Genomic DNA, 20299 nt, shown 5'->3' on the forward strand with positions numbered 1-20299 from the left:
GTGGATGGAAGACCAAAGTTTAGAGCCAGTCAATGTTTTCAGGCAGTTTGTAAACGGCTGTGAGTAACCAAGGGCTCGCACAGGTTGAAATGCACGAGGTGAGCCATGCCCAGCACCAAAGCTTCAGCTCTTCCGGATGTGATTAGCTGCAATACTGAATCTAAAATAAACTTCCAGAAAGGCCACGGGGTTTCTAGTCCAGCCTTCCACTTTAGGGTTAAAAAAAAAAAGCCATTTGAAAGTGTCCTGCCTGCTGGTTTGCTGGGTGCTGGCTGTGCACAGCGTGCTGGAGAGGTGCTGGGCTGTTTCACAGCGCTGCTGCCGCGCCACGATGGGGCTGGTTGTGCTCTGAGTGCTGGGGTGCTGCTGCTGGGCTGTTCCACAGGGTGCTGGGGTGTCCCTGGGCATGCACAGGGTGCTGGGGGGCTGCTGGATATGCAAAATCTGCTGAGCTGGTGGTGTTGGGTATGCACAGAGTGCTGGGCTGCTGCTGCTGGGCTGTTCCACAGGGTGCTGGGGTGTCCCTGGGCATGCACAGGGTGCTGGGGGGCTGCTGGATATGCAAAATCTGCTGAGCTGGTGGTGGCGGGTATGCACAGAGTGCTGGGCTGCTGCTGCTGGGCTCTTTCAAAGGGTGCTGGGGTGTCCCTGGGTATGCACAAAGTGCTGGGGTGCTGCTGCTGGGCTGTTGCACAGGGTGCTGGGGTGCCCCTGGGCATGCACAGGGTGCTGGGGGACTGCTGGTGTGGTTCTGGGATGGTGCTGGGGTGTCCCTGGGTATGCACAGGGTGCTGGGATGGTGCTGGGATGGTGCTGAGTATGCACAATCTGCTGGGGTGATGCTGGTGTGGTGCTGGGATGGTGCTGGGTATGCACAGGGTGCTGGATTGATGCTGGTGTGGTGCTGGTGTGGTGCTGGGCTGTGTCACCAGTGCTGGATTGATTCTGGATTGGTGCTGGGATGGTGCTGGCTATGCACAGGGTGCTGGGGTGATGCTGGTGTGGTGCTGGGATGGTGCTGGGGTGGTGCTGGGGTGGTGCTGGGTATGCACAATCTGTTGGGATGGTGCTGGTGTGGTGCTGGGCTGTGTCACCAGTGCTGGATTGGTTCTGGATTGGTGCTGGGATGGTGCTGGGTGAGCACACAGTGCTGGGGTGGTGCTGGGCTGGTCCTGGGCTGTTTCACCAGTGCTGGATTGGTGCTGGGATGGTGCTGGGGTGGGGCTGGATATGCACAGGGTGCTGGGATGGTGCTGGGGTGGTGCTGGTCTGTGTTACCAGTGCTGGATCAGTGCTGGATTGGTGCTGGATTGGTGATGGGATGGTGCTGGATGGACACAGGGCGCTGTGTCACCTTCAAGACCCAAAAGGGGACCGAGCCACGCGGCCCTGCAGCAGCTGGACGTGGCCCTGCTCTGGGCTGTTTCAGAATTACACTGTTCTGACAGTGAGGTCCCATCTCAGAGGAGTTTTACTGACTCTTCTCAAGTCAGTGGGTGAGGAAAAACCATTTTTAGCAGGGTGAAACAATGCTCTGAAACTCCACATGGAATGATCTGACTTTGAGCAGTGACTGCTCTGGATGGTTCCTGAGTTTGGCAATATTTACCTCCCTTTTCACTGGGATCATTGCGCAGGATTTTCCCATTTCTGCACTTAACCTGCTCTAACTCACCTCACAATCCATCTTAAAACAACAGGGAGCCCATAGCTGTGGTATCTTATATTAATATGTGTGAAAATCTTGTTTTCAATGGACTCTATATTTCCTTCCATTAGGTTTAACTACAACTACAACTTCTGTAGTTGTTTCCTTTCCATGATATGTTAAAATCAAATCCACAACAGCTGCAGGTTGTGGTCACTGGGTGCTCCCTGGGAGGCAGATGGTTAATTAGAAGAAAATTACTTAAGAGATGACAACCTGATGGTCAATTATTAGAAGATGTGGAGCATTAGTGGTTTCCTGCTGACTAGGGGAGGCTGGCTAGATCACTGGAATTACAGCATATCTTTGGATGTACTCATTTAAAACAATTAAAGAAAGGAAAAAAAAAAAAAGAGTTGCAAATTACTCATAATAGATGTGAGAAGAATGAGATCAGCATCTCTTTTTCTCTACTACAAGATGATCTCAAGATTCAAGAACAGGCAGTTTCCTGTAAAGACCACACAGCTGTTATCACAAATGCCCTCCCTTAAACAATGACAAGAAAGTTTCTTGTGAACTTTTATTAGTGCTCTGTCCCCCCATCCCTTCCAACGTTCAGAGGACTGACTTGATATCTTTTTATATGAGATCTTTTATATTTATGTATGAGGATTCCTGTGCTCTATTTTCAGTTGAGTCACTAATCTGAACACTCAGAGAGCATCCCTTCTCATCAGGGTCTGAGCACTATTGGTGACACAAATATCTCCCTGATAGCAGATATCAACTGTCTTATCTGAAGAGGTTTTAGTGAGCAGGGGCAGAGGCAGCAGAGGTGAAAACCCTCCCAGCCAGACTCTCACCTGCAGCAAAGGCAGATTTAGGTGCTCCCATGCTGAGGCACTGGAGGAGGAGAAGCACACAATGTGCAGGGTGCTGCAGAGCAGCCACATGAGGGGTTTTTAAGGGTTGGTGATTTAATTTCTGCACAAAGCAGCACACAATGCCTTCGTGCCACTCACAGCTGCAGCTGCTCTGCAATCACAGAGCCCCAGAGTGGTTTGGGTTGGAAGGGAGCTCCAAGTCCATCCTGTTCCACCCCTGCCGTGGGCAGGGACACCCCTCACTGGATCAGGATGCTCCAAACCCTGTCCAAGCTGGCTTTGAACATTTCCAGGGATGGAGCAGTGACAATTTCCCTGGGAATTCTATTCCAGTCCCTCACCACCCTCACAGGGAAGAATTTTTTCCCCATGTCCCACCTAACCCTGCTCTCCGGCCATGTGAAGACATTCCCTGTGTCCTGTCACTTAAATCCTTGTCTGAAGTCCCTCTCCAGCTCTCTTGGAGCCCCTTTGGGCACTGGAAGGGGCTTTGAGCTCTCTTTGGAGCCTTCTTTTCTCCAGGCTGAGGATTTGGAAGGGAAGAAAACTGATCAGACCAGCCAGAGGTCAGGAGAGGGCTGGGGACCAGCAGAGCCAGATAACTGTGCTGTGATGTTGTGATGCTTCAAGATCTCCTCCATCACTGGAAAGCTCTGGCTGGGCCCTTCCCAAGGCAGATATGGGGCTCTTTGCCTTTTAAATTGCATCAGAAAAAAAGGGGAATTGTTTAAGCTTGCACTGTTATAACAAAAACTGGGAATGCTGAAAACTACATGACTACAACCATTTCCACTCCTTCAGAAGGAGCAAGGGAAAGACAGGTGAGCATGAAGAGATGAGGGTAAGAATTTTTAAAATTGTCTTCCTAAAGTTATAAACACCAAAGGACATGCTGAAATATGAAATATGAAAATATTCAGCTATGGGGAAAGAGAAGGAAATACCTAGAACTGTTGCAACAATGCATGTGCCAAGTTTAGAACATCTTTAAGTCATCCTCACTTTCTGGAATTAGATTGTGCAATTTTTTTTTTTCTAGCAAATAAATGAGTTTTGTTTTTGATGAAGAAACACTAGAGCTCCCTTCTATTTCACTCTGAAAGAACTACAAAAGTGAAATGTGGAACTCGTTCTTCCATGCCAATGATTAGAAGCCCAAAATACATCTGTTCCACATGAGCAGCTTCAGCCTCTGCTTTCACAGAAGAACAGCTATATTTGTAGTTACACTAAATGCATTCCTGTTGCTTTCATTCTTGTGTATTCTAGCACATAAAGTCAGAAAAAAGGTCACAATCTTGATTAAAACCAAGCTGCAAGTATCCATATTTTAAGGGGAAAATGCAGCAATATTAAGCTGAATCTGCATATTTGATTAGCAGTGATGCACAAGCATCAGAACTCACCACAACACAGGAGCTGTAAAGACAGAGGTTGCCCATCAGAGTGTCAGAACAACTGCTTGGATTTACTGTCTGGCCTTCTGAGCTCATTTACAGCTCTGAATAATTTTTTAGGGGCTCAATTTGACTTTTTTAGCAGTTTTTACTGCTATAGCTGCTGCAGAATCCAGTTTGCTTGCAATTAGTTTTCAGAATCTCAATTCCTGGCTGATTTCCCCCCCAAATTGTTAATAACTGTCTCAACTCCAGAAATCTAGGTGGCACTACAAATTATTAAGTGAACTTAAGTTTTGGGGAATGAGTTATGAAGGTATTTTAACCTGTGTTGTGAATTCATGCTTGAATTCCACTACTGTTCCATTGGTATTCTGCACTGAGTTCTTGAGAACAAGGATAATTTATGTACAAGAATGCCTTAAAATAAGCCCCCATAATTACAAAAATGCAGTGTTTAAATTTATAGTAAAAACCCACACACTGCTGGCAAAACTAGAACTGCATCTGGAAAACATTAAGAATGCTATTAAAATAGTCTAGCATAAACTAGAAATGAGACTGAAATTACAGTGTTGCTTACTTAACCATTTTTAGGAAGTGTATTTTGAGTATGATCTACTTTCCTATTTTATTTTTTGATAAAGCACTGTACTATGTCTTCTTTACCAGTGAGAATACCTTACTTACTCTGTTATCTATTTCAAACAAATCCATGGCTCAGATTTTTTAAAGTGTCTTGTTACAGTTGTTGATAATTTGAAACACAATCAGGTGGTTGCTGGTCCAGCTATCAGGAAAAAAGGTAACAGGGATATCTCAAAGGAGAATAAAAATCACAGCAATTAAAAACTTATTTTATTAAAAAGATGAAATGTTTTCAACCATTGAAAAATTACGTTTTTATAAAAACAGAAAATAGGCAAAATACCCATTTGTCTTCTATTTACATATACAATATTTCTCATTGTATAAAATTATTTACAATATATAAAAAAATTACAGTAAATAGGTTATTTTCTTACAAGACATCAAGCCCTGTACTTCTAGTGTAGATCATGGCAAACAAGAATACTATTGCACCTGTGAACCAAACAGTCTAACAAGAGGAGTGTTCTCTTAGCCATGCCTTCAACTGAGATCTAAACTAACATCGTTAGCTACAGAAACATTCATTTTATCTCTTCTAGGGTCAACTTCAGGCAGTTTCCATACAAACATTGTCTTGTAAAGCTTAGGAACGGGCAGTTAGAATCGGGGGGGGGGGGAATAAAAAACATATTTACAGCTTCTTCTATACAATCTGTACGGAGTCTTAGGGAGTTTACCCTTCACAGAAGCTGCATAAATTAACCCCTGTCCTCCTTGCTGACCGGGACGGGCAGGTCCCTGCCTGGGGCACGGCCGAGCATCCTCGCGTGGGATCCTCCGCGTCCGTCCCGGCGCGTCGGGCGGTGCCTTCCCTGTGTAGTACCAGCTACAGATTCCTCACCCTCGTGCACCTGAGCAGTTCAACACGGTCCCGCTGGCGCCAGGGTGGGCTACATGTGCCGCTTCATGTGCAGGGCCAGGTGGTCCGAGCGGGAGAAGGCCCTGTCGCACAGGTGGCACTGGAAGGGCCGGTGGCCCGTGTGCTTGCGGTAGTGCCGGGTGAGCTCGTCCGAGCGCGCGAATTTCCAGCCGCAGCCTTCCCAGTTGCAGTGGTAGGGCTTCTCACCTGTTTGGGGAGACGGGACAGCGTGACTCAGCGTGGCATCACACAGCGGGCAGCCTGCCGGGGTTTGTTGTGGCGGGTCCCTGTGCATGCTACCAAGATCCAACTGCTTGTAAGCTCAGTTACTAGAAATTCCTTCACCATAAAGCCCTTCCTCCAAAGCCCTTTCTGTATACCTGTACTCGCTACCAAGATCCAACTGCTTGTAAGCTCAGTTACTAGAAATTCCTTTACCATAAAGCCCTTCCTCCAAAGCCCTTTCTGTATACCTGTACTCGCTACCAAGATCCAACTGCTTGTAAGCTCAGTTACTAGAAATTCCTTTACCATAAAGCCCTTCCTCCAAAGCCCTCTCTAAAGCTTTTTCTCCAGAGATTTTCATCTATAGCTGCAGTGAAAATCTTTGGAGAAAGGGCTTTAGAAGCCCTTAGAAAAGCTTTGGCTACATAGGTAAACACCTGGATGTCACAGAGCTGTGACTTTAACAGACTACAATCCCAAGCGGCACACAGCACATCTCCACACCAAGGCCATCAGCAATAATTACCTGTGTGCGTCCTGAGGTGAGCCTTCAGGTGTGAGCTCTTGGTGTAGGTCTTCCCACAGCCGGCATAGCTGCACGTGTGGGTGGCCGTCCTCTTCCTCGGCCAGGACCGCCGACCCCGCTTGGGTTTGGAGTCCAGCAGCTCCAGAGGGGAGGAAGGAGGGGTCAGCATGCCCCGGGGAGCTGAGGGCTGTAAGGGCAGGCTGTCCTCGAAAAGGCCAAACTGGGAGGTGTTCTGGTACTGCAGGTGGGTCTGCGGGTGGTGGAAGCCGGAGGCCGGGTGGTAGCTCTGCTGGTAGGACACGGACGAGGGGCACATCATCTGCGTGTGGCACTCGTTCACCATGAGATCGTCGGGGCTCAGCGGGGGCGTCTCTGCCCCGGGGATCTGCGGGGAGCTGGCCACCCGGGGCTGCTCGTAGGCCATCATGCACGTCGCGTTGCCCTCCTGCTTGATCTTTGGGCAAGCCTGGGGCACCAGACCCAGCACCGGTCCATAATTGTCCATGTCGGGCTCGGGCTTAATGTTCTCAACGAACTGCGGGCCCCCGAAGGTGGGTGTCACGAAGAAACGGCCGTGGACGCTGCCAGGGGGGCAATAGTTGGAGTCCATCTCGGAGCGCATCATCTCCGGCACGATGCCGGCGTTGTAGGGCGGGGGGCTGCCCTGCTCCAGGGCATCGTAGCATCCCGGGGACGGGTTTGTCTGGTAAAAGCCACCGCTGTCGCCTTGGGCAGGGGGATAATCCCCGCCGGCAGCGCCCTGGCCGTAGCCATCGCTGCCCATGGAAAGGATAAAATCCAGCACGTTGTTGAGATCCTCATCCTCTTTGCGCGGCGAGAGGCCGCCCCAGGTGCCGCCGGGGGTCTTGGCCTCCTGCTCACACTTCCACCTCTGGGGAGAGAGAGAAAAGGGACAGGGTTAGAGGCGCCGCTCGGCCGGGGGGACGCGGCGGGGACGGGCTCGGGGCGCGGGGCCGTCGGTGCCGCCGGGGACACTCACTTCGTGCAGGGCTTTCTCGCGGCACGGGCTGGCGAAGGTGGCGAAGGAGGGCAGGGCGGTGTCGCTCAGCGCCATGGTGCGGGACGAGCGCGGCCGGCCGCCCTCCGCACCTTATAACGCGGGCGCGGGCGGCCTCAGGCCAATTGCGAGGAGCGGAGGAAACGCGTCCCGGACGGGGCGGGCGGGAGGCAGCGGCTCGGGCGCAGCCTAAATTTAGCCCCGGTATAAAAGGACGCGGCGGCGGCGGCGGTCCCAGCCCGAGCGGGGCGGAGCGGAGCGGGGACGGGCCCCCTGCGCAGCCCTCCCCTCGCTGCGGGGCTGGGGCGGCCCGGGAGCCGCGACCCCCAGTTAGGGCAGGGGCTGGGGAGACGCGACCCCCAGTTAGGGCAGGGGCTGGGGAGACGCGACCCCCGGGTGGGACAGGGACCAGAGAGCCGCGACCCCCGGGTGGGACAGGGACTGTGGAGCCGCGACCCCCGGGTGGGACAGGGACCAGAGAGCCGCGACCCCCGGGTGGGACAGGGGATGGAGAGCGGCCACCCTCAGATGGGACAGGGTTAGGGAGACGCGACCCCCGGGCAGGGCAAGGGCAGGAGAGTGGCGACCCCAGGGCAGGGCAAGGCTGGAGAGCCGCGACCCCCGGGTGGGACAGGGGCCAGAGAGCCGCGACCCCCGGTTAGAGCAGGGGGACACTGAGGGGTCTCTGCCACAAGTGAGCTTAGGGAACGCCAAGGGATCTCTGCTGCAGGGACCCTGTGCTGTGCTAAGAGACACCGTGAGGGACTTGGTGGGATAAGGGGACCCTGCCCTGGAAACAGCGAGGGAGCATCTGTGACATGGGAGGACACTGATAGCTACGGGTTTCAACAAGGCTCTGCTGTGGGAAGGGAGCACTCAGGGGTCCTTGCCCTGGGGACACTGAGAATGACACCAAGAATTAGGGGTTTGATCTCCCCACACCTCAGAGCAGCTGTCCCACAACCCAGCCTCATCCCTGGGGCATGTGGTGCAGCCAGAATGAGAGAAAGAAGGTGGGGGAAGAGTGGAAGGTGTCAGGAGAACAGTGGGGGAGGGAGACATGTCCTGCTCCCATGAGTAAACTGAGCTGATGATGGGGTCTCTTGGCACTGGTCACCCTAAAAGGTCCCTGATGCACCTTGGTGCTGACAGAAAGGTGTTTGATGCCACTCTTGTAGGGTCTTTGCTGGAGTTTTACATTTAATGGAAGTCCATATGTGTAGCAGGATTTCCATTTGCTGCTCAAAGATTGCCAAAATCAGTGTTGCAATGTGACATTATGAGAGGAAGAATGCACCTAGCTTCCGTGATCTCTGCTGGTTGTAAGCAATTTATGGTCTTGGGGTTGATTTTTCAGAAGGGAACATTGTTCTTCTCCCTTACCTTGGCCTCTAGCTCAGCTGCTGACTCTGAAGGAGCAATTCTCCTATAACTTCTGATAACGTGCTCCAGACTCCTGTTTCTGAGGATCGTGGCTGCTTGGCCACCATCCAGGAGCAAAAGTGACAGATCTGAAAGGGGAAATCTATGATCTGTCAAGGGATAGACTGATTCTTTGTGAGCCCGTTCAAAGAAAGCTGTGCTTTCTCCTTTGCCCCTCTATATTGCAAAGGAAACTTTTAGAGGCGTTTCTAAGTGAGCTGGAAACCAGGAGGGTGCAGGAGAGCAGCTCTCAGGTTTAGGGGAAGGATCAATGCCCTTGGTGGGCTCTGGTTCTCCCAAGCACTTTGAGCCTGTTCACCAGAGCCCATCCCAGGCTTGTGGCTGTGTTTAACCACCTCGGGAAAACTCAGTTGCTAGGGTGAGTAAATGATCGTTTCAATAGCCACACGTGTTTTAAAACCAGGAATATCTCTTGTTTAACTTTCTATAGCTTTCATTCTCAAAGTTCACAGGTTGGCCAGAAGGAGCAGCCAAACTTCTGTGACTGGAGCAGAATCAATACACTGAATGCATGGTAACGCTGTACACAAAGATGTGTGACTCATGGCTCTGTAATGTCACACTTGTGTAATCTTTCAATGTAAACTCTTTTCCTCTAATAAAACGTCCGTAAGTGAATGATACGTATATATGGGGCTGTGAGTCAGCCAAGAAAATATACTCTGATGAATTCAGAATGAATGTGAATACTCCCCTGATAACACACCCTGAATGTCTGTGTCAGTTCATGTGCTTGTGATTTCAGCAACAGCTATAACAAAATATTTTGTTTCTAGGATATACAACTGGACGTGTAGGTTTCACTGAGAAGCTCCAATTGGATTGCAGGAGACACTGCAAGGACTTTTGTTTGTGGCTCCATCACCAAACTCTGCATTTTCTTTGTGTAAAGGAAAAGTTTCGTGGGCAGAGAGGATGAAAGCCAAGCACACAAAATAATAAATTCGCCGCCTTCAGTTTCTTTTTTGTTTTCAAGAAAAGCAGTTAGGCTAAAAATTGAGAGCTGCACTAAACCTGGGGAGACAAATGTGAGAATTTATTTACCTTGTGAGTCACCGGTTCTGCGCAAATTGAGAACAACTTTGCCATGACCTTCCACTCGCTCTGTGACAGTTGTGCTGACATTTTCTGGCTTTTTGCTGCTCACAACTCTTATTTTAAATACCTAAACGCAAAGATCCTGGCAGTGATCTCACTTAGCATAGACCAGGAGTGATGCCACTGATGTATAAATGTGAAGAATGTGAGATTAGAAAGTATTTGTTAATCTTCTGTGGGTAGAGGAGAGCTAAATGATGTGTGATTTGTCTTCCAGCCAAAGTAAACACGGACTCAGCCATTTTTTATATGGCAAAGTTCATTTTCCTAGGTGTTGCTGCTGCTGTCTCTTGTTGCTTTTAGATCAAGGAGAAACTTTTTGAGGAGTTGCAATCGAGATTTTGTATGTTAACAGAAGAACCCAAGCAAGAGCTGGATGGGTTGGTGCAATACCCACTCACCTGGCAGCCCCAGCTCTGAGTCATTACAGAACTCAAACAAACACAAAGCTCCTTTCTCAGGGATTGTTCTCAGAAAGTCCTGATTGCACCCACAGCAAACTAGCAAAAATAGTAATACCAGGGTAAACGAACCTGAAAATGACACCTCTTAGCACCTAGAGTACACAGCACAGGTAACACCGTGACGAACCCCTTCATGTTGAAATAAGGCAGAGGATTTCCTTGCCTGCCTCTCAAATTGTCACAGTTCTGTTGAGTATACTTTTTTTTTTTTTTTTTTTTTCTATTTTAAACTGCAGTTTCTGAGTAGGCACATTTTAGAATCTGCTGTCAAGGAAGTTGATAAAACGATGTAAACAACCACATAAAATGAAATATACAGGTATCTGTCAGAGACACACACATCTTAATTTGGGGAGAGTGATTTAATCCTGTAGGTCTTTTGTCTGAATAAAGTAACATCATTAATTAATTGGAGAAAGGAGCCTTTTGGACCAGACCTTTCATGACTGGAGCTGATTCCCATGCAGGGACTGACAGATGAAGGTGAGACATCTCTTTGATGAGCTGAAGTGGCTCATTTAAGTATTTTAGGAAAAAGTATTTTCCTTTAATACTTTTTTTTTCTTAGTGATTCCCCTCTGAGCTATTTCCACAGTCTTTCTTGAGGTTTGGGCACTGCAAAAGTGGAGTAGCAGACAAATATGAGTCACTTCTCTTTAAGGATTTGACTCGTGCCCTTTGTCATGATCTGCTGAGTCGCTGCTTGGCAAAGCCTCCTCTCCCCCAGCTCTGTGCCATGGAGGGACAGGGCACAGGGGATGGCTCCCACTGTCAGAGGGATGGGATATTGGGCAGGATTTATGTGGGCAATGTGGAAGCAGAGCACCTGGGATATGGGAGAAGAGCGGAGCAAAGCCCTGGGAGACCTGGTGGGACTGCTGGTGTCAGGAAGCATCAAGAGAGAATTGGAACCGCTGGGAGAAATGCAGCTGGTTTGGGGTAGCACAGGAAGGTAGAGGCTGTGAAAAATGCCATCAAAGAAGATGTCTGAGAGCAGAGCAATTCTGGTTTTCTGAACAATTCTCTGTTGGCCTGTGTAGGAACCTGTTTTTGTCCATGCCAAAAAGCAGGACATGTTCCATTCCTAGAGCTGTGGCCTCCAGCTTCTCTGTATTGCCACGAGTGGGGTTTGTGTCTACCTGGACACTTAAAATAATCCTTTAACAACGACATGCTCTTCAAATTAGGTTGCACTTCTGTGATCCTTTTAATCTAGGGCTTTACCAGAAACAATTTCTGTTTTCTTCCAGGTTATTGTTAACAACATTGAACGGTAAGTAATGATAAAAAAAAAATCAAGAACCGATAAACCTGCTTGATTAAAATCTAAATTCCATTTCCAGATGTGCTGGCCTGTGGTTGGACCAGTTTGCATGTGCACACCATGTTAATTTGTCATTTCTTAGTGTGAAAATCACCCTGCACCAAGGCACGTACTTATTCACAACACCATCACAAACGTCATTAACCAAACCATCTTTATTTAGAATTCTTTTTATGTCTCAAGTCCTCCCTGTCTCTGCCCAGGTTTATGTAACACTGACAGGCATATCTAGGTCATTCTGTTTACCCTGTTGCAATATTGACATAATATTAACATTCTCCAAGTCACCTGGGGCTTCCCCACTGCTCTGAAATGAATTGATAATAAACATTAACCATCTGGAGATGTCCTTAGTTGGTTCTTTGGAAACACTCACTTCTAAATTACCCAGACCTGGCAACTTAATACTGTTTGAGATGAGTAGCAGTTGTTTTAACATCCTCCTTAGTTACTGTAATGGAAAGTATTTCAACATCATTATTGTCTGATCTCGATACAGCATCTGGCTTTTTCCCAAAGAGAGAACAGAAATATTTTTTAGCACTTCTGCTTTTTCAACGTGATTATTGGCAGTTCTATCCCTTCCATTCCTTGTGATGGCAATCTTAGTGAAAGCGTTGTTAACTTAGCTCCCAAAAGATTAGCAAAAGTCAAGCTCTGATGCTTCCAACCTGCTTTAGCAAGGCAGAGTCCCATCAATACAGAGGGAAACCAGCTTAAATTCCATTTCAATATGTAAGTCAAATTATATAAATAAAAATATGCAAGAAAATATGTTCACAGTTGAATAAATCATGCAAAAATCCAGCTATTTAGTGAATATAATTGAGGTAGTTATGTATTGCTACTTGAATTTGCTGTGTGAAGAACGATAGTGTTCAGCTGTAAATGATTTTTTGTAATTTTTGATCTGGGGGCTCTTCAAACCTAAATAACATATGCCACTTTTTCAATGATCAGCTTTGATTAGGTATGTAGCTGTGTTTCTGCCAGCTTTTACTGACGTGTGCTGAATGCCCATATGTTGTACTGCAGATGTCCCTTTCAGCTGTCAATTAAAACACATTTGAAAAAACTTTCTTTTTTTTTTTTTTTTTTGTTTTACAGAACTGTGAACTGATACCACAGTTTCCAAAACTTGGCAAGCATGTTGAATCATATTAGCAAAACCGCTTGAAATGTCAGTCACTGATCATGACAAGTAGTTTTCAGTTGCTGCCAAATACTTCAGATTACAGAAGCAAATATTTGGTGAAGAAATGGGCAATTGGGGCATGGAATAACAGAAGCACAGGGCAGAAGTACCTATGTGATTTCATTCAGAAAAATCACTCTGGTGGTTAACAAATATTTAATGGGCTCTACAAGATCAGAAACCCAAGAGGATGAAACTCATTTAATGCTGGAATACAGGAGTGTTCATACTGGTTGTGTTGTTGTTCCTGGCCTCCGTTTTTAATAGAAAATTTCTATAATTGTTAGAGATGACAGGAGGAAAAGGGAAAGGGTGTCTTATCTGTCATGTCCACTTAGGACAGCAAGAGTTGTCAGATGTGCCAAGCTGACTGGGTTTAGAAGTGAGAACTCTTTGGGGTTTAATAAATTCAGGAGGAAAAAAAAATCTGAGGGGACATCAAAGCCCTAATCAGCTGCTTTTTTTCCTCTTTTTGGTTTGTGAGATCTGTTGCAATCTGAGTCAGCGCAGGTGCAGGTGCCCTTCTTAGCAGAGATTTTTGCCACTTTGAATTTTACATGTTTTAACTGGGGGAGTGGGAGACAAGACTGGAAAAAGCTTAAAAATGAGAGAATTACTGAATTACTGAGGAGTGAGGAGGGCTCTGGGGTTGTTTCCCTTGTTGGCATGTAAAACATTGGTCATAGGTTATGGTTGGATCTGATAAGTGGAGCTTTATTCACCAAATACACAAAGTAGGAGCTCATGGAGGGTGTGGGTTGCGAAGCCTTGATTACCATGTGGGGTTTAGTTCTCCTTTATAAAACACCATCTTTGTACTGCACCTGTATGATTTATTAGTCATAAGTCCCAGAGTAAAGTAATGGGAAATATTGGAGCGAGCATTTCATTAACCATGACGCTGTTAATTGGTATTGCTGGCTGCCTGGAATTACTTTCCCTGTTTGAATACATGGAAGTGTGAATCAGAGGCATGAATTGGCCAGTGAGAGGAAGACAGGCAGCTCTGCAGGACAGGCTGCACATACAGAGCAGCTGATTTCATTTGTCTTCCTGGCCTCTCAAGTCCTTGCAGACTTACATCACTGAAATATTCAATACGGTATATAATTTTTTTTTCCATTATCACAATTATTTATATAATTATGGTTAAGCTTTGAAGCTTCAGTGGGATATTTTGGGATAGACTTTTTTTCCAGATGCTTGTGTCCTTTGTTGTGATAATTTTTTTTTTCTTGAGCTATTAATGCCAACATTTTAGGATATTTATATATTTAAATTCCTGGCTATGTCTGAGCTTAGGAACAGTGCTTTGTGTTTCATAAAAAATGCTATTCAGAAACAAAACTTCAGCTTATTTTGTTCCACACACCTGAACTTTTACTCCAAATTGTTGGACTGATGCCTGTGAGGAATGTTGGAATCCAGCACCACTTGTCAGGGTTAATACTGATCAAAATTATTAATATTTGGTGCTGTAGTATATAAAGCAATTGTAGCTGAAGAGAACAACGCTGTTGAAACCCCTTGAACGGTTACAGCTACTCTTGAGCAATAAAATGCTTTTTCAAGGGACAGCCTGATACAATGCAACTTTGTAGAATGAGTTGTGAAATTCTCTTTTCATTTGCCACATAAAGCGCCAAATAAATGTTTGTAATAAAAACACAAGCCTGGGAAGAATGTGTTTTGCCAATTACAGCATAATGTGAGCTACAAAGAAGTGTTCAGCATGGACTGCATGGGGCTGTTAGTGTCAGGTTACAGCAGGCAAAAAGGTGCCTTAATTTACCAAATAACCAGCGTGGGCTTTAGCCCACATTTGCAAGGAAAATCACTTCTTTGAGAGAAAAGATGGGCCTAACCCCATGCAAAATGGATTTGGTGAGGAGCAGCAGGCTGGGAAGCCGAGGAGGGGGGACTGCAGGGCTCTGATTGATGGTGGGTGGCCAATGCTCCTCTTGTGGTTGCCACACGCGTCCCCTGCAGCTGGGCTCGGGCTGGGCCTGAACCCTCTCCAGCAGAAGTGGTCCAAGCCACACTGGGCCTGATGGTGACAATTTAAGGGGGCCCTTTCACCTATTGCTCAAGAACCTTCCACGATTCGCCTCGTTCCCCTTTTCAGGTTTCACATCACAGGAAAAAAAAAAAAAAAAAACCAACAGGGGGTTTTTATTTTTTTCAGCACAACTTTTACTTCGGCCTAAAGTTAGACACCGAAACGCGCCGGGCCCACGGCTCGGCTCGGCCCGACAAAACTCTAGAAATAAAACCCTGGATCCTGCTCGCTGGAAACTCAATAAGAGCTGCCTTGTGCTCAGCTTCTCTGTGGGCTGTTTTCTGTCTTTTTCTGCTCGAAAACCACCTGCTCTGAGGGGATGGCAAAGCATCTCATTCACATGGAGTCAGCGGGAAGCGGCGGCCAAGAGGCAGCGGCGAGTGTGAGCGAGAGGGGATCCTTGCAGCCTTTATATACCAGAGTTATTTTTAACCACAGCCTCCATGCTTATTACAGAGTTTCCTCTCTCAGACGCTCAGGAAGCCCACTTGGCTCTGTTTCCTGCTAACATTCAGCCCTGGCTCACAAAATCTTTGAGAACAACAGGCCTGAGACTGCTCGGCTCCATTAAAAAAACTGGCAGCTTTTCAAGCTCTGACAGAAAACCTTTGAAAACTCTGGATTTCCTCCAGCTAACGTATGAGGCTCCTACATCAGTGACAAATTAGACTGAAACAGCACAAAACACTCCTATGTAAATAGCCCTTTTTCTGCATTCGCTCTTTTAATAGTTCAAACATTATTTATAGTGATTTCTCTGGGTGGAAAAATATTTTTATATTTTTCCAAAGATGGGTTGTAGTGAAATGTTTTCTTTGTTTGTTTGGATTTTGATGTTTTCTTTTTTCCTTCGAGAATTTCGTGACAGTTTTCTTAGGCTCCAGGAGTAACCTTTTCTTCCTGGAAACCAGGACAAAATGGCTGTTGAGAGTTCTTCACTGAAAGACCTCTGTCCACAAGTCTCCAAATGCTGCCATTCCCCAGCTATTAAATAATAGTTGTAACAGGCACGACTGAGTTCTGATTTCCTGAGAGACAACAGGAGAGGTCAGCTGCACTTTATCCTGACTTCCCACATGCCTTTTACGTGTAACCTAAATTGTATTGAATTTTTTCTTGCAGGGTTTTCACTTCAGTTCCAGAGGGACTCCTACTTCCAAAATTGCTTTCAAGTATCCAAATAGATGTGATTTCATGGCTGAGAATGCTGTTTTATTCCTGCATTGCCATTGTGCAGCATCCTAAGAAATCTTAATGTTAAGTGACTGCCTATATCTGTGAGTAAAAATGACCTGGAATCATACATTATAAATCCAGATCATTAGACTGGTGGGATTTACTGATTTTCTAGGAGTATTTCCAGTATTTCTGCATCAGCATCACCTTAAATGTTATTTATTGCCCTGGGCATGAGCAGGAGCCATCAGTAACTTCTCCATGTCCTTTGTAGTCCCAGTGTTTGCCTCAGAGTGCTTGGTGGGAGCAAGTTCACTGGAGCAGGAGGATTTCCCCCACCTGCCCATTTTCTGGGCAGTCAAAAACACCTCAGCAAGGTGATTTTGTTCTCTCCTCCCAATTTTAATCATCCCCAGATTAAGGAGAAAGTGGTGGAGAATCCGTCCCTCCCTGGGATGATAAGGCCGCTTCTCACCCCGCTAAAGGCAGCTGTAGATAATTCTATTGCAGCCCTACAAATCCAAGGAATTCTCTTCCATTTTTTCCTTAAAGGATTACCTTCACTCCCTCAGTTGTGCCCTGAACCACTGGATTATGCCTATTTACTGTTTTTGAGGCTGACCACCTCTGTGGGCTTTGTGTGACAGCAGCATTTTCGCCCTCTGCCTTTCCTTTGGAGCTTGGCTGTTGTGTGAGAGCATCTCCAGTGGCAAAGCTCATCTGTACCATGAATATCTCTGCTCAGACAGCTGTGCTCTGCTCTACCAGACACAAGGAAACACTCAACAGGGAGCTGAGTGTATCAAGCATGATCTTGAGTAAGTAGCTCCCACCATCTCCAAGCCACCATCTCTGCTATGACCCTTGTTCTGATTGAAATCACTCTACTGCCTGATTTATCTGCATTTCACACAGATGTGGCTGACTTGTGCAGTTGAAAATTACTCTTGTGAGAACAGAAAAGTGTAAACAGCTCCTACGTGTGAAAGAATTGATTTCGACATTTTTTTTTAGCTTTTAATAACTCGTTGTGCAGCTCAGTTTTTGCTTTTTGGGGCTTTTATCTCACATCATACCCAACAATGAAGTTTTGGCTGTGCCAAGGCTGCTCTTTTGAATGGATCTTGGCAAGTGAGGCTTTTAAATCCTGCGTATCATTTTGGCAATGTGATCCTTATTTTGCAAATGTGAAATGGTTCCAGTCACAGCTCCCAGCGTTTGCCCTTGTAGTTTATGGAATAGCAGATTCACGTTTATTTTCAGGCAGGAAGCCAGTAGTGCAAGAATGCCTCGTGAACTGAAGGGTCAGGGTGAAATCTTTTAAAAAAGAACCAAGGTGGTTGGGCTGCGTTTATCAGGCACAGCCCAGAGGTCTAAAAACGACTTGTTTTGATGCTATTTGGAGCTCAGTATAATGAAAAAGTGACTTTGTGCAGATTGACTTTCTGCGTCACAGCCCATCTTGGGACAGTAATACCAGCAAGGACAATTAGTTTAACTGTTGTTCACAATTGCTGTTTGTTTGTACTCAGTGGTTTCTGGTAGAAGCTGCAGGATGACCCTTCCATTCCCCCTCTTGCCAGCAGCCTCAGTAATTGCCTACTAGTCACTGAGGGACAGACTCACCGAGGATTTTCAAAGCTCACTTACCCTCCTTCAAATATAACTGAAATTTATAGCTAGCAGCTTCTAAAATAACTCACATCACTGCCACCTCCAAAAACAGCTCTGCAACCATGTGGCCTTGTGGTTATGGCTCTGGGGTTGTGGTGGTGAAGTCAGAGATTCAAATCCAGTTGTAGGGAGATAAAAAGCTTCAAAGAAAGTGAAACTGCTTTTGCCTTGATTAGGTGGCAATAATAACACCTCATTTTGCTTACACCTGAAAACCCAAACTCATGGCCAAAAATCAGGTGCAATGCAGGATTCCATGTCACAGCAAGAGATGCACTGGGTGCCAAAGCATGTGGTTGCTATGAGGACAGCTCATGCCAATTGTCATGTCAGAGGGGTTTTGCTTCTCTTAATATATAATATTGAGGTGTGGGATGACAAAAGTCAAAGTCTGAAGCCTTCACAGCCACCACAGACAGAGACTGGTGAGGTTCACTCTATTTTTCAATGCACCTTTTGGCTGAGGGGCTGTTTCAGATAGGAAAGGATTTTGTTTCCTTGAGCTGCCCAGAGGTCTCTCTCTCTCTAAGCATTTAAGCAACATTTGCAGTCCTGCAAGAATCCCATGGTTCTACACTAGAAATTGTTATTATTGCACAATGATTACCAAATGCAAATACAGTAATAGCTTATGATTTTACATTGTACAGGAATTACAATTAGAAGGAGCCAAATAAAAACCAGACAGCTTTATAAGCAGATGGCCTTAGCCCTCAGCACCAAAATTATCTAAACCTGAATTAGATGTAAATAGATTTCTGAGTTATTTGGCACAAGAAACATCTGGAAAGCTCTGACTTCCTCCTCAATATGCAGAATTTTCACAAAGCCATTGCTGTCCTGCTGGGTTTTGCCTATAGCCAGTCAATATATTTCAAAAACTGGGCCAGTTCTGGCTTTAGGAGGGACCTCCCTATCTGCCCCCAAAAAAAAAACCCACCCCAAGCCCCTCTAAGACTCCAGCCTGTGGTATTAGTTTTCAGTTTTGTGTCTCTCACTGACACTGGAATTAATTCCCACTCTTTACACAGGGTATGAGAGGAATTTTAACTTGAGAGTGACGGTCAGGTTTAAGTTCCACTTCATTGTACACAGGATGTAAATGTGAAGGCATATTTCAAGCATAAATGTCTACAAACTCTCTGCTACAGATGATAACAAGAAGAGTGCGCAGAGCTATTAATCCTAAGAATAGCTGTTACTGGGTTAGGAGGACATCCAGAAACGAGCATGACACGTTTTCTGATTTATTTAGTAGCATCCCAGTGGGAAAACACAGAGATGATAATGTGCATCAATGGTACATATTGGCTCTGCAGGAAAATCCAGACCTGATTCCTTGGTGACAAGCTTGGCAGATTATTTCTTGAACTGCATCAAGATTAAGTCTGCAGCAGAGACAGATCTGAAGCATTTACAGAAAGAGAACTGATGTTTCCATTGTTGGAATCCAGTGGATATCAAAGATGTCTTTGAATTTCTACAATTAGAAGGAGCCAAATAAAAACCAAATAATTTTCCAAGCAGATGGCCTTAGCCCTCGATACCAAAATTATCAAGTTCCCTACACAGTGGTTTTAAGATAGATGTTAATGGATCTTTGAGCAAGAAGCATTAGTGATCTGGACTAGAGCAACATTTTAATTAAAAAGTTGTACAATAACAGACTCAAAATGTAAACTTCAAAACATTTAAAGCCTAAATTACCGTGGCTTCAGAACTGGCATTGAGTGTGTAATTTTTAACATTCCAGACTGCCTTCATTATAGTTCAAGAAGCCACAGAAATACACCGTTAGGAGCCAGGAATAGTTCGTCCTTTTATTTGGAAAGAGAATTACAGAGGGAGCTATTGGGAACTGAAGTTTGGTTCCTAAAGCAGGAGCAGGCTGCAGTATTTTTATACACAACTGCAACCACAGACTCGCACTCACTCAAACATGCCGGACTAAACGGTGCCGGCTGTATAAATACTCAGCACTAAGTTAAAACACAGCTTCTTTTTTATTTCAGCTTTGAAGGTTTATCATGCTATTCCTGCTTTTTCTATGTCATTTAAAGTCTAGATGACATACATTAAAAATGTATATATATATAGGTTTATCATGCTATTTCTAAATTTTTGTATAATTTAAACTTTAGATGACATGTATGTGTGTATATATAGGTTTATCATGCTCTTTCTACTTTTTCAGTATAATTTAAAATCTAGATGACATATATAAAAAATATATATGTTTATTATGCTCTTTCTAATTTTTCAGTATCATTAAAATATATATATATATAGGTTTATAATGCTATTTCTACTTTTTCAATATCATTTAAAGTCTAGATGACATATAATATATATATATATAGGTTTATCATGCTATATCTAATTTTTCAATATAATTTAAAGTTTATATGATATATAAAAATATATATTTTTTTATAATGTTCTTTCTACTTTTTCAATATCATTTAAACTGTAGATGACATATATACACACACACACACACACACACACACACATATATATATATCTATATATGGATGCCATTAACTTAAACCTACAAATTAAGACCATGGTTCTTCAGTGGGTTTGGAGAAAGGCTGATTCCTTTCTGGACATTGTTGATGACACAAAACTTTTTTTCATTTGTGAACATCCACT

The 20299-nt window shown here is 45.3% G+C and overlaps 1 protein-coding gene across 1 annotated transcript; it reads right to left on the reverse strand.

Annotated features, from left to right (window-relative positions):
- Positions 1-4768: 4768 nt before the first annotated feature.
- On the reverse strand, positions 4769-7279 carry KLF2 (KLF transcription factor 2). Its single transcript, XM_058821060.1, has 3 exons — positions 7194-7279; positions 6194-7085; positions 4769-5649 (listed from the first exon to the last, which is right to left on the reverse strand). The coding sequence occupies exons 1-3, from the start codon at positions 7266-7268 to the stop codon at positions 5474-5476; spliced, it is 1143 nt and encodes a 380-aa protein (XP_058677043.1). The 5' UTR covers positions 7269-7279; the 3' UTR covers positions 4769-5473.
- Positions 7280-20299: the final 13020 nt, after the last annotated feature.

Source organism: Ammospiza caudacuta, chromosome 28 (genome assembly GCF_027887145.1).
Source record: "Ammospiza caudacuta isolate bAmmCau1 chromosome 28, bAmmCau1.pri, whole genome shotgun sequence".
In the NCBI taxonomy this organism is placed as follows: Eukaryota; Metazoa; Chordata; class Aves; order Passeriformes; family Passerellidae; genus Ammospiza; species Ammospiza caudacuta.

Excerpts from the sequence above, each read along its gene's own strand:
- KLF2 (XM_058821060.1), bottom strand. The coding sequence starts at position 7,268 with ATGGCGCTGAGCGACACCGCCCTGCCCTCCTTCGCCACCTTCGCCAGC. Across the intron at positions 7,086-7,193 it reads GCGAGAAAGCCCTGCACGAA|AGGTGGAAGTGTGAGCAGGA; the intron begins GTGAGTGTCCCC and ends CTCTCTCCCCAG. Across the intron at positions 5,650-6,193 it reads TCACCTCAGGACGCACACAG|GTGAGAAGCCCTACCACTGC; the intron begins GTAATTATTGCT and ends CTCCCCAAACAG.